The sequence below is a fragment of the Lepidochelys olivacea genome, assembly GCF_965140295.1.
Source record: "Lepidochelys olivacea isolate rLepOli2 genome assembly, chromosome: 11".
NCBI lineage: Eukaryota > Metazoa > Chordata > Testudines > Cheloniidae > Lepidochelys > Lepidochelys olivacea.
The window spans coordinates 4,447,940-4,462,429 of NC_140421.1; the positions used below are offsets into that span (position 1 = coordinate 4,447,940).

Sequence of the window (14,490 nt, forward strand, 5' to 3'; positions counted from 1 at the left end):
ACCACTATGCTTAGCATATCCTCCCAGATCTGGTGTACAGCAAGAAAAGAACAAGCTGTATTCCTAACATCAAGCTCATCTCTGCTAGAACCTTTGTCCTTTCACTCCCCCTCCCAATCTTGATCAGCATCGTTCACCATATAAAATGTAATTTAGGTTGTAGGATCCTCAGGGTAGGGTCCTGTCTATTTGTCTGTAAAGCTGCATGTACTCCCATTGCACTGTACTAAAACAACACACACCAACAATAATGTCAAATGCAATTCCCTGCCTCTCTGGGCGGGGGGTGTGGGTGTGAAGGTGAAAGAGTTAATGTTTGAGAAGTGATCTGAAGATGTAAAGCTCTCAGTGCAATCATCAGTCTTTCTTCTCAGACTGGAGCATGGTGTATTTGGAAATGTGATTTTTGAAGACGGCTTTGGATGTGCTTTCCTGAATGTCACACCATATTGTTCTCTTATCTGCTTCAGTGGAGAACAACTAAGTTGACAACCAACACCATTAAAATTGATATATTCTCCAACTAAAATGCCTCAGAACATTTTCCCTTTTTCAGGCTACATAAGCAAAGGGTTTTTTAAACTTACTTCAGGGCTTATAGTCTTTCATTCTGGGATCAGCCTTGGTGCCCTTCTTTGCATCATGTTAAATCGCTACAACATTTAATTTTACATAATGTGGTGACCAAAATTAAACAGAACATTGTAAATGGAATTTCAACAGAGAGTTGCTTTATCTCAGCAGAACTCCCATACAATTCTGCTCTGCTGTTCTAGCACTGGGGCGGATTTATTACAGGGACAGCGAGCAGAGACTTCTGTTGAAACGGATCACAAATGGAGCCATATTCTATTTGTTACTTATTTACTTTCAATTTAAAAAATATTGAAAGCTGTTTGTACAAAATCATGACTGTGATCAGCACCGATTCTCACTCTCGCCAGTGGTTTCTAGAGAGGAGCCAAGAAGTCAACTCAAGGTCTGAGTCCTTACCTTCAAGGTGCTCAGTAACCCAGGCCCAGCATCTCTAAAAGATCCTAAACCTCAGGAATGGAGGTCCACTCCAGCTTCCTCAGAGGCTGGTCTGTGAACGTAACAACATAGAACTTAAGAAAATAAGAATGGCTCTACTGGGTTAGGCCAAAGGTCCATCTAGCCCAGTATCCTGTCTTCCTACAGTGGCCAATGCCAGGTGCCCCAGAGGGAATGAACAGAACAGGTAATCATCAAGTGATCCATCCCCTGTCACCCATTCCCAGCTTCTGGCAAACAGAGGTTAGGGACACCATCCCTGCCCATCCTGGCCAATAGCCATTGATGGACCTGTCCTCCAGGAACATATCTAGTTATTTTTTGAACCCTGTTATAGTCTTGGCCTTCACAACATCCTTTGGCAAGGAGTTCCACAGGTTAACTGTGCGTTGTGTGAAGAAATATTTCCTTTTGTTTGTTTTAAACCTGCTGCCTATTAATTTCATTTGGTGACCCCTAGTTCTTATGTTAGGAGGAGTAAATAACACTTCCTTATTTACTTTCTCTACACCAGTCAAGATTTTATAGACCTCTATCATATCCCCCCTTAATCATCTCTTTTCAAGCTGAAAAGTCCCAGTCTTATTAATCTCTCCTCATATGGCAGCCGTTCCATACCCCTAAACATTTCTGTTGCCCTTTTCTGAACCTTTTCCAATTCCAATATATCTTTTTTGAGATCGGTTGGCCACATCTGAACGCAGTATTCAAGATGTGGGCGTACCATGGATTTATATAGAGGCAATATGATAATTTTCTGTCTTATTATCTGACTATAACAAATTTATATTATAATTACTGTAGCATTCAAGAGCCCCAGTCATGGACCCCATTGTGCTGGGTGCTGTACAAACGGAATAGAAAGGTAGTCCCTGCCCCAAGGCGCTTACAAGCTAAGAAACTAAGGTCCATCACAAACCCCACATCTTCCGCCCCAAGTGTCAGGCACACTTCTTCAACCTACCCTCTCTAAACACACACAGAGACTAGCATGTTTAAAAAAAACCCTACCAAAATAAAACACTCCACACACAATTCTCCCCCAGGTGGGTGGGGGTGTGTGTGAAGAGACGGAGAGAGAGAGAATGAACCACATATGACAGATGTAGGTTATATTGCTTACTGCATGACTGGAAGACACACACATACTATGATGAGAGAAGAGGGGTATAAGATCTGGAATGGGATGGGATGGAATCAGGTGGGCCATAAACACTGAAGTCCTTTATGGCATCTGGAGGTGGATGACGCTGCTTCGGGTAGAAGAAAAGGATGCTGCCGTAATCATCACGCGTTACTACTGATCACATTGTACCTGCTCCGTTGACAGTTAGCCAATGAAGATGCCAGTGTTGCACAACTGATTTCAATGGTGTTACGTCGGCATCACACTGGAGTCACACAGTAGCAAATAAGGCCCCTTTACTATGTAACTTTATCGCTATATCATATCTATACATGAATTTTAATAACTAATCCTAGCAGTGAGTTCTGATGGGTCATTTCTAGAAAACTGAAAATTGAAAAAGTCATTCTAAAAAAATATAAAGTTAACATGAGAACATGATGGTAATATGTTTAATAGGACATGGTGTATAAAGCTAGTCTATTAGTAGAATTATTAAAACATACTTTGATGTCTTCTACTGAAAGACAGAGGAAAAAATGAATACAAGTTTATTCTGCCGACACACACATCTGGCTTTGGGCCATAATATCCCAGAACAAATACATCAACTGTGAATTTCTTATCAAAGTGTTAAAGCATCTCACTCAAGTTAGTAAATTTATTACCGCATTAACAGAAGCTGCCAAACTCTTACAAATGCAGAGCACATGCTGATCTAGACATTATTTAATTTTTTTATTTGTTATTTGCCAACCTCAAACAGTTTGAAAAATGGCTTCACAGCCTCTACTTCAAGAAACTGAGTTGAGTTGAGCTTGTAAACAAAACAGATGACATTTCATTTGTTGCAGTTTTAAAAGCAGAGGTGCCAAGGAACTGGATCATAAACCAATAAAACTCTTGTTTTATATCTTTTCTTATTGCATCTGCCAGAGATTTGTAAGTTTCTGTCACGAAACTAAATCAATTCTTTTTAAATCCTGAATTGCCAGGATTTTATTTTAAATTAAATGGTTCAGGTTTGTCAATTTTTGTTTAATGTAACCATTACAACAGGGTTTATTAATAACAACTCATTTATATAGCACCTTCCATTCCAACGGGTTTCAAGACACTTTTCAAACTCTCTCTTGCTCCGTTTAATTCCACTCACCGCCACAGCCTAGCTGCCTCTGCGGTTTTAAGAAGCATCTGTTTCAACAGTGCACAGCAACGCCACACCAGCAGCTTAGGACCCCACCACTAGTAAACCCCCCCACCACTTCCAGTCGAAACTGAAAAGAGGAATTTTTAGGGAGGCAGAACAGTTACCAAAACTGGAATCTGGCCAGGACACCGGGCCAAAAGCCTTACTATTGCGAGGAATGCAAAGGAACCAAAAATGGCCAGGACCTTGGTTGAGTCAGCTAAAAAGGCCATACCTGCAGCATAGCATCCCCAGTGCTATACTGAGAGACTGGCTCCGTCCTGACCTGCAACATCTGGCTATTTTCCTTTGAGGTTTCTCATCCAAGTACTAACCAGGCCTGACCGTGCCGACCTTGTGAGGTCCAAAGAGCACGTACCGTAAGGGAGGCGTGGCCGCAGGCCATGTATTAAGTTCCACTCTCACAGACAAAACACGCCCATTAAAAGTAGGTCAAACTGATCTGTTCTTAATTTGCCCTACTGTGCTCTGGGATCAGAGCACACTGAAGAGAAGGGCCCCTTCTGGTCAGGCACACTGTTCAGGTTGAGGAGGGCAAGTCAGCTCAGAACTACCAAAATCCTGCATCCTCAGAGGCTTCCCTTCCCGATTGTAGGCTCTGCCTCCTCTCCTCAGCACCTTCAGAATTATTCTCACTACAGAGATTTACACCAAAGCCAGCCTGACACCAAGAGAAAACAACCAAACAATCAAAATCGCAATGTCATTTTATATCAGATCAACAAACTTCCCCCAGGTTTCCTGCCCTGTCCCCCACCATCTTCATGGACTACTTACGATCCTAACATGCAGAAATCTCATTCGGTTCCCTCACATCTCATCTACATTGCTTTCCAGTTACAAAGCGCCTCTTGTTCTTTGCAGAATGGCTGACTGAATTCTTTCTAGGCTCACTGCAGTCGCTGCTATCATTCACCAGCATTAACGACAGCACCACCTGTCTCAAGCGACCGGTCTAAAGGAGCAGCAATACTCAGCTGCCTAGTAAAAGTGGGTCTTTCACAATGAAACAAAATTGTAATGGAAACCTTGGGGATGCTTGGCAGCAGCCGTTTAAGACAGGGAGTTGAAATTAATGGTGACCCTTCCTGCTGGTTTTACTGTAGGTTGCAAGCTCATTTATACAGTGGTTCAAGCACTGACCTTTATGAGACCCAGTTTAATATTTTCCTGCCACTGAACTCCTAGCAGGTAGGTGAGGAGCTCTATTTTATTTCCTTCAACTCGGTTTTCTTTGTCCAACTCCATCTCCAACCTGAGATCCAAATGGCTTGTAGCTGAAGCAACAGTTGGTCATGTGGAACCCTACCCCAAAGGTCTATGGAACACCACACCACCATTCAGCCTTTCCACACTGCAGAAAGCCAGAGAGATTAGGCCACATCTTGTTTCCCCCCTGGCAGAGCTACTGACGCTGCTCAGAAAGGAAGAATTAAGGAGCTACATTAAAGATATTCTGAATGCATAGTGCCCCTCTGAATGAGCTCCACGTTGTAACCCGAGAACCCCTTAATGCCAAGAATATCCCAATTCTGATATGTATATTCTGGCTCACCAAAGACTGTCACATGAAGACTTAAATAAAAGCTGAGTTTACACTGGTCATTAATATTGTTGCAAACGGTATGTTCAGATACTACACTAGGGGTTATGTCACTATACTGAAAATACAGCTTGAAAGTCAAGGCAGAAGTGAAAAACAGATTTTCAGCCAGATAGGAGTAAGAAATGTGTCTCTCAGTCCAGATTTAAATTAAGTGTCATAAACTAACATGATGAATGCCCATTTACATACAAAGTCAGATATTAACAAAGAGATGTTACGTCAACAGGGAAGCAGCACACAGGAAAACCAAGCCACAGGTGGTTATCCTGTCTCGGAGGACAGAGAATGAACTTTGGGGGTATATGTAGATTGCAAAGAAAGCACCCCTCATCAATTAAATGGGCAGTGTGTTTACATTCACGAAAATGGGATCTGAGCTTACCTTGGTTGAAAAACACTGCAAAAGACTTTGGGTGAGAAACTTCTTCACACAGGAGGTTAACCTGATAGTTGAGTTTAGTCTCTAAAAAGATTTGTGCTATGATTTTGTTTTATATGTAGCCATTTGTTTCCAATATCCTCACTCATCTCCAGAATCTCTACACTTTGATAATGAACTTATTCTTGTTTTCACTAACAATATATTTCAGGGCTGTGGTGTTAAGTAAAGATGAATCTTACAAGCTAGTGTGTACACTGTTCCTTCTGGGACAGCAGACCTGGTATTTTTGAGGGTAGCCAGCATCAGGGGTGGATATCACAGGGGAATGATTCAAGGGTACTGGGGTGCACCTACTGTTAACCTACAAGGCAAAGGAAGGGTTCGCATAAGCCCAGAGGAGAGTGCTTGAGTGGCTGAAAGGCTGGCAGTGTCAGGGAGCCGATGCCAAACTATCTCAAGAAAAAGACTGCCTCTCGCTAAAGGTAACAAGGTGACTCCGTCCTGGGTACCCCGAGAACCATCACACGTGTGTCGAGAGATCCTAGTGTGGCTGGGGAAATGGGAGGTTTCCATTCTCTGCCAGGTATGCTGCACTTTGCTAACACTACTGCAGGGATCTTACAGAAACCAGAGGCTAGGCCCGCTATCCTGACTCCCCATGTAGTGTGACCTTAAGTTAAATCAACAGTGTCAATACATTACCACTGAAGCCAATGGGCTAGTCAAGTGCAGGGCACTTGTGCATCCCTACTGGCACCAAGCTCTCCCCAAAGAGAGAGTAGGTGCTTTGATTATTAGACACATAGCTCTCAAATGTATGATCAGGATATGCGGACTCAGTAGCCACTTTGGATGGAATTCAGGTACAAAGCTCTCTGGTGAGGACCCACTAAGTGCTAGGTACTCCAAAGACTGACAAAATACCAAACCATGTAAAGCAAAACAAATATAGTTCATATTATGACTTATAGGGATGACATTTAGCACCCACACGGGTTATCTTCTACTGCTCCTGCAGCGGTTTGATCTCCACAAACCCTTATGGGAGGGAAGAAGCTATTATCTCCATTTTAGAGAAGCCACAGCACAGAAAAGTTAAGTGACTTGACCAGGGCTCCAGAGGGAATCCATGTAAAAGCCTGGATTAGAACTCAGGTGTTCCTGGCCCCTAGTCCTGTGTTCACGCCACTAAACCATGATTCTCTATACCAAGAGCTAAGTATTACAAATATATATTTTGGGGGAAGCAAAAAGTTAACATGAAAGATACGCTGGCATAGAAGACTCCTGTTGCTCAACTCAATTCACTTTCTTATTCTGCTTCAGGATTTAGCAGTGACATTGGCTCCTGTCTCTGCACCTACCAGACCAATTAAAAAAATCATCAGGGCCTGGTCATCTCATGAGCCAAAGAAATAACCAGGTTACTACAAAGACCAGCTCCACCAGCACACAGCAGCCCTGAACCTTATGCATCCAGGCACCAGAGAATTCCCCTTGTATAGCAAGTGGCATAGAGCTGCTGTAGCGGCTCCTACTCCACACCCCTCCTGGCTGCCAGCATGGCTGTGACTGATTGATCCATAGCTGCTATAATGGCCCTTGGGAGCCAGAGGCAGCTGGCATAAATTTAGGCAGCCTTTAGACTATTCTAATACATGCCAGACCCCAGCCAGGCGGTCCCAAGATCAGGAGAGGGTGGAGCACAAAGGTGGCTTATAGTCTCCATTGCTCCCCTGCCTCTGGACTTTGCAAAAGCAGGGCTCCAGTGCTCAAACCATAAAGTTCCTCAGGCTGTTAAAAACTAGCATTAACATACATGGGACTAGAAATTGGTTTCCAGATGGTCAGCCCAAACCGGCAGCCGCTCATCACAGTCGGACACCACAGGGTCAGAGCCTCTCATATCAGACTTGCTTACTGCTGTGATGACTGATTTGCCTTTTGGTCTTTTAAGGCAGGGTCTCACTGAGGCAGATTTTAATTGAGTAGCTTTGCTTCCCCCCAGCCCAAGTACACAGTTTACACGCAGCACAAAATGCTTCACAGTATGAGAGCTTTCAAAACACTGCTGTGAGGAAGAGAAGAGACTCTTCCTAAAATTACAGGCAGAGGCTACACACAGCAGGAGCAGAAGTGGGGTGAGGGTCTCCACTTTGGCAAAGAAATAAGTAGCCTGCCAGATCTGTACAGCTGTTTGTGATCACATGAACATGCACTAGGCTAGCATCTCACAGATAATACACTCCAGTACCTTCTTGGCATCACAGTAGCGGAGTCCGAAGGAATGGAACTGAGGGAAGAAAGTTGGTCTGACAGCCGCAATCTGCGTATAAAGCTCCGCGGGGCGTGACACGGCAGGAGTTCCCGACAGCAAGATCACTCTTTTGGCAGCCTGCAAAAACAAAATTGAACACGATTGTTATACAGATAAAAACACAAGCAGAGTTTAGGAAATCACTTAAGCAGCTTCTGCGAACCATAAATCTCACCCACAAAACAAAGGTCAAGTGCAATTGTTTCAACTCTCCTAAGGAAGGAGTGCATCATCTTCAAAACACTCCTGGCCTTTGCTATGTCAAGATGGTCTGAGGACAAGGGCTTCCGATCTCCACAGCGGGGAGTACAACGCACTGTCAGCCCTGGTTTCAAAGGTAAAGGGAAGTCTATTTTTATTTCGGCACTTTGGCAACTGGCATTCGCCCCCATGCATGTTCAAATCTTATCCCGGGCTCAACACTCCCATCAGCATCAGATCTCACAGGAAGGCTTCACACACCTCTAAGGCGCATCCTCGCTTTCAGAATAAATTCTGTTGCAAGAAGCATGCCGCAACAAGCCATAAATATACTCTGTCCTGCACACACAAAAGTGAGGCAGGGGGACAAGAAAAGTTTCTGACTGAAAAAAAACAAAAAACAAAACTGTAAGAGGCAAATTATACTGCCTGATTCAGGGCTAGAAGAGGCCAACCTGCCAATCTTGGTGGCTCTATTAGCAGCCTGTTAGATGTCAAAACCTAATAGCTAATAAACAACAGTCATGCAGGAAAATTGCATGCAATAAATCAAATGGGAAAAGTCAGTACTTTAAAATAAAAAGATTCACAAAGGGAAGAGAAATTCTATTTTATAAACATAAAATCCTCAAGTTGCACTTTTGCCCTCTTACCTCCAATAACAGCTAATCCCCTTATTGCAAGAGAGCTATGAATTTCCACTGCTATAATTTCACAGACAATAGTTAAATTACACATGCCTTGCAATTTCCTGCATGCTTTAATGCAGGATCATTAAAATACAAAGAGATCCTTGAAAGACATCTATACTGAAAGCTCGTTCACACTGATATGAAAAAGAAAATGAAATTCTTTTATCGTTTCAGCGAGATCTACCAGTCGCCCAAATCTATTCACTGGACTGACTCATTCACTCGCTGACCAAGTCTGGAGGAAGAAGGGCTCACTTATCAGTTACCGGAAATTAATTCAGCAGTTCTTTGTCAGATATTTATAGGCTGAAGTCGAAGTAAGTGGGATTTTTTTCCCTTATTAGGCAGATCCGAGTGGGAGATGTGGTCACAGCTAAGGTCAGAAAAGTCTCACTAACATAAAAAGCAGGTTTTTAATAAAGTGAATAAACAGAAGGCCAGCCACCTCAATTGAGGGAGGGGGCACAGAGCACATCTGATTCAGTGGGACAACAAACGATAAAACAGAGACAGGAGAAGAGGTCAAAGGTTCAAAACGAGAGTACCAGTTGGTGACACTAAGTAAAGAACCCCTGACAAAGGAGTCAGTGGACGCACCCCAGAGGAACTCTGCCCAGAGAGCCAAAAGTAGGCCCCATACTCACAGAGAACCTCTCCGTTGAGCTTCCCTCTCCTGGACTGATGGATGACCAACTTGGCCAGTGCCAGCAGGAGGTTGACAAGGTCACATGCAACCACACCCTAAGCAGGAGGTTCTGAAGGAGCTGAAAGAGGGGCTGCAACATGTCACACTGGGGGCAGGCATGGGCCAGGGTCTCCTAATCACTGCAGAAAGGGCAGGCATTGGGACATCCATGAACTGTGCCAGCCGTACGCCCGCGCTCACAGCTCCATGAAGAAACCACCAACTAAATATCCCCAGAAGACCGCGGTGAAGTAAAGGCTGGCCCGCTGGAGGTCCTTGCCCATGCCAGGTTGACACAGCTTTAGATAAAACACCGCTCAGCATCTGGATCCTAACCTTCCAGACTGGCATTCTCCTCCCCACACTCTCTGTTGCTATTCTTGTAGCTCTGTCCTTGGGAAACTGTGCAAGGGAAGCCAGACTTGGTGCCTTGTTCATTGGGAACCTGCACCCTGTCCCGAAGCCCTTATCTATCCAAGAAGGTAGTCATAAGGCTTATAATAATAATAATATCTAGATCTTATCTAGCCTTTCATCGTTTAGTCTGCGGAAGAGAAAAATGAGGGGGGATTTGATAGCTGCTTTCAACTACCTGAAAGGGGGTTCCAAAGAGGATGGATCTAGACTGTTCTCAGTGGTAGCAGACGACAGAACTAGGAGTAATGGTCTCAAGTTGCAGTGGGGGAGGTTTAGGTTGGATATTAGGAAAAACTTTTTCCCTAGGAGGGTGGTGAAACAGTGGAATGCGTTACCTAGGGAGGTGGTGGAATCTCCTTCCTTAGAAGTTTTTAAGGTCAGGCTTGACAAAGCCCTGGCTGGGATGATTTAGTTGGGGATTGGTCCTGCTTTGAGCAGGGGGCTGGACTAGATGACCTCCTGAGGTCCCTTCCAACCCTGATATTCTGTTATCTGTAGATCTCAAAGTACTTTACAAAGGATGCCCCACATTAGAAGAGTTCCATAGGTTTGGCAACATTTCCAAAAGTTACTTCACCAGGACTAATTTATGAAGTGTTTCCTACCCTGCACCAGGTATTCAGCTTAGAGGTCAAAACACAGCACCCAACTGCTTCCAAGTGCAGAAAGGGGGAGGTTATGCCACGAAGAACTAACTGAACATGCAAAGAGCCTCATTTGCATACAATGGCTCTCTGTGTGCTAAATGAATTTCACAGAATGAGCCCTGCCATACACTAACAGGCTGATACCTTTTCCCTTCATCAACGCTGGGGCTGGATGTACAGTTACTGAAGTCCCCAGTTCTTGCTTACTCTGTCCTCTTGAGCGGATTAACATATAAAGAATCTTATCCTGACGCAAATGAAGAATCTGATGACAATTTTAATGCAGAAGACAATCGCCTGAGAGAGATGAGACTTGTTGAAGGGGAAAGATACGGGCAGTGGCTGAAGCGGCTTTCGAGAATAGGTTTCTCTATTCCAATCAGACAGTTCTCTGGATTGTGCCTGGGTTGTATCAGGACTAGCCTGAAGTCAGAATCCCACAAATATAAATATTGCAAGTGATTTTTTTCCCCCTAGTACGTATAATTGATACCAAAATAAAGAGAATTTTTTTTTAATGGCAGTGGTTGAATTTGGCTGTGGTAGGATGGGAAGACGGGAGGCGGGTGGGGGGGAAATCACAAGCTCTTGAAACCAGAACCGAAGATCTAGCATAAGCCTGGAGGGCCAAAGTCTTCTGTGATTCCAAAACAAGGTTCTCTCTCTCTCGGCCCCTGAGATTGAAGGTTCCTGCAGACAGGAGTGTGATGATTTTTAATTTAATTTATTCTATCCCCATGGATTCAGAATGCCTATGGGAAAGGAGCTAGCTGTTCTCCACTGGAAAGAGGGCTTTTTTGCTCTCCATTACCTTCAAGTTTCAGCACTAGCTAATATACTCTGACCTATTTCTCTCTTCTAAACATTCCTTTTGAAATGAGCGCACACACAGATTACTGCAGTTACAGCTACATGTAGCTTCAGGACTTCCATAATACCCTATAGGCCCACCCCCAGCCTCTTTCTTCATGGTTTATAACTGATAAACAATGCATATACTATCAAATTGTCTAAAACTATGAAGATACAGGGGAAATGTACAACAGAGAGAAAACAAACTGCTGGGACAGACTGAAACTCCGCCACTTCGTCCACGGAGGATTCTCCTGAGGACCCCTGCTGAAAATGATTCCACTTCCACCCAAAAGTCAAAATGTTACATGTTTTGTTCTTCTGTAATTGCATGTGATATCACAAGGCAGTGGGAACTGGGGAAGGTCTCAATGGAACATGAACGGGTTTCAGAAGCATCACGGTGTGTCATCAGTGAAGAACTCTGTTAGAGACTGAGAAATAAGACTTTAAAAAAATCGTATCTAGCCAAAGATTCCTATGGTGTAAAACGGATGTCTGCTTCCACTTCCTCCCTTGTAACCCTGATCCTGCAAAGTTGAGCACATGTGTAGCTTTACTCTCATGAATAGGCTCACTGATCTCACTCATGTGAGTAAGGTGGTGCACATTTTCAGATGTCTGCAAGATGGGGGCCTGTTTTGGCAGTTTTGGTCCCCCCACTACAGAAGGGATGAGGACAAATTGGAGAGAGTCCAGCGGAGGGCAACGAAAATTATTAGAGGGCTGGAGTACATGATTTACGAAGAGAGGCTGTGGGAACTGGGCTTATTTAGTCTGCAGAAGAGACGCGTTAGGGGGGATTTGATAGCACCCTTCAACTACCTGAAGGGGGGTTCCAAAGAGGATGGAGCTAGGCTGTTCTCAGTGATGGCAGATGACAGAACAAGGAGCAATGGTCTCAAGTTGCAGTGGGGGAGGTCTAGGTTGGATATTAGGGGAAAACTATTTCACTAGGAGGGTGGTGAAGCACTGGAATAGGTTACCTAGGGAGGTGGTGGAATCTCCATCCATAGAGGTTTTTAAGACCCAGCTTGACAAAGCCTTGGCTGGGATGATTAAGTTGGGGTTGGTCCTGCTTTGAGGCGGGGATTGGACTAGATGACCTCCTGAGGTCTCCTCCAACCCTAATCTTCTATGATCCCCTGGGAAGCAAGTCTAAGGGGAAAACCAGTTGAAGAGAGCCGGCAATTTTTCAAAGAGACAGTATTAAGGGCACAAGAGCAAACTATCCCACTGCGTAGGAAAGACAGGAAGTCTGGCCAGAGACCACCCTGGCTTAACCAGGAGATCTTCAATTATCTGAAGCTCAAAAGAGAGTCCTACAAAAAGCGGAAACTAGGTCAAATTACAAAGGATGAATATAAACAAATAATACAAAGATGTGGGGACAAAATTAGAACGGTCAAGACACAAAATGAGATTAAACTAGCTAGAGACATAAAAGGTAACCAGAAAACATGCTAAGCAAGACGACAACAAAGGACAGGGTAGGCCTGTTACTCAAAGGGGTGCGGGGAAGAAACATAACAGAAAAGGTGGAAATGGCATAATTCTACATGACTTTTTTGTTTTAGTTTTCACCAAAAAGGTTAGTAGCAATTGGACGTCTAATATAGTGAATGACAGTGAAAATGAGGTAGGATTAGAGGCTAAAATAGGGAAAGAACAAGTTACTTAGACAAAATTACTTAGACAAGTTACATGTCTTCAAGTCACCAGGGCCTGATGAAAATCATCCTAGAATTCTCAAGGAGCTGATTGAGGAGATATCTGAGCCATTAGCAATTATCTTCGAAAAGTCATGGAAGATGGGAGAGATTCCAGAGAACTGGAAAAGGGCAAATATAGTGCCCATCTATAAACCCGCAGCATTACAGACCAGTCAGCTTAACTTCAGTACCCGGAAAGATAATGGAGCAAATAATTAAGCAATCAATTTGCAAACACCTAAAAGATAATAAGGTGAAAAGTAACAGTCAGCATGGATTTGTCAAGACTCAACCTAACAGCTTTCTTTGACAGGGTAACAAGCCTTGTGGATTGGGGGGTCGGGGAGAGAAAGCAGTAGATGTGGTATATCTTGACTTTAGTAAGGCTTTTGATACTGTCTCACATGACCTTCTCATAAACAAATTAGGGAAATGCAATCTAGATGGAGCAACTATAAGGTGGGTGCATATCTGGTTGACCTACCGTTCCCCGAGAGTAGTTATCAGCAGTTCACAGTCAAGCTGGAAGGGAGTATCAAGTGGGGTCTTGCAGGTATCAGTTCTGGGTCCAGTTCTGTTCAATATCTTCATCAATGATTTAGATAATGGCATAGACTAGAGTACACTTATAAAGTTTGTGGACAATACCAAGCTGGGAGCAAGTGCTTTGGAGGATAGGATCAAAATGATCTGGACAAACTGGAGAAATGGTCTGAAGTAAATAGGATGAAATTCAATAAGGACAATGCAATATACTCCACTTAGGAAGGAACAAATCTGTTGCACACATACAAAATGGGAAATGACTGCTTAGGAAGGAATACTGCAGAAAGGGATATAGGGGGTCATACTGGATCACAAGCTAAATATGAGTCAACAGTGTAACATTGTTGCAAAAAAAGCAAATATCATTCTGGGATTTATTAAGAGGAATGTTGTCAGCAGGACATGAGAAGTAATTCTTTCGCTCTACTGCATGCTGATTAGGCCTCAACTGGAGTATTGTGTCCAGTTCTGGGTGCCATATTTCAGGAAATATGTAGCTAAATTGGAGAAAGTCCAGAGAAGAGCAACAAAAATGATTAAAAGTCTAGAAAACATGACCTATGAGGAAGATTGAAAAAAACTGGGTTTGTTTAGTCTAGAAAAGAGAAGATTGAGAGGGGACATAACAGTTTTCAAGTACATAAAAAGTTGTTAGAAGGAAGAGGGAGAAAAATTGTTCTATCCTCAGAGGTTAAGGAGGACAAGAAGCAATGGGCTTAAATTACAACAAGGGAGGTTTAGACTGGACATTAGGAAAAACTTCATAACTGTCAGGGTGGTTAAGCACTGGAATAAACTGCCTGCGGAGGTTGTGGAATCTCCATCGCTGGAGATTTTTAAGAGCAGGTTAGACAAACACCTGTCAGGGATGGACTAGATAATACTTAGTCCTGCCATGAGTGCAGGTCCCTTCCAGTCCTACAATTCTGTGTATCCCGTTTGCTTAAAGTACTATATTAAAACGCAGTCTGCCCTCAGGGGCCTCAGGAGGCCCCCTTTCTTCAGCCAAACTGTGGGGAACAAAACCCTTCCCTACCCGGCACTTGATAGAGAAGCAGCAAAATC

At 43.6% G+C, this 14,490-nt stretch overlaps 1 protein-coding gene across 4 annotated transcripts in view; it reads right to left on the reverse strand.

Annotated features, from left to right (window-relative positions):
• Window positions 1-14,490, reverse strand: part of SMARCAL1 (SNF2 related chromatin remodeling annealing helicase 1) — a 63,554-nt gene that overhangs the window by 22,742 nt on the left and 26,322 nt on the right. For all 4 annotated transcript variants that reach the window (XM_084643951.1, XM_084643953.1, XM_084643952.1 and 1 more), the window contains one exon: window positions 7,611-7,751. In XM_084643951.1, the coding sequence (XP_084500077.1) occupies window positions 7,611-7,751 (141 nt within the window). The remainder of the gene's footprint in view (window positions 1-7,610; window positions 7,752-14,490) is intronic.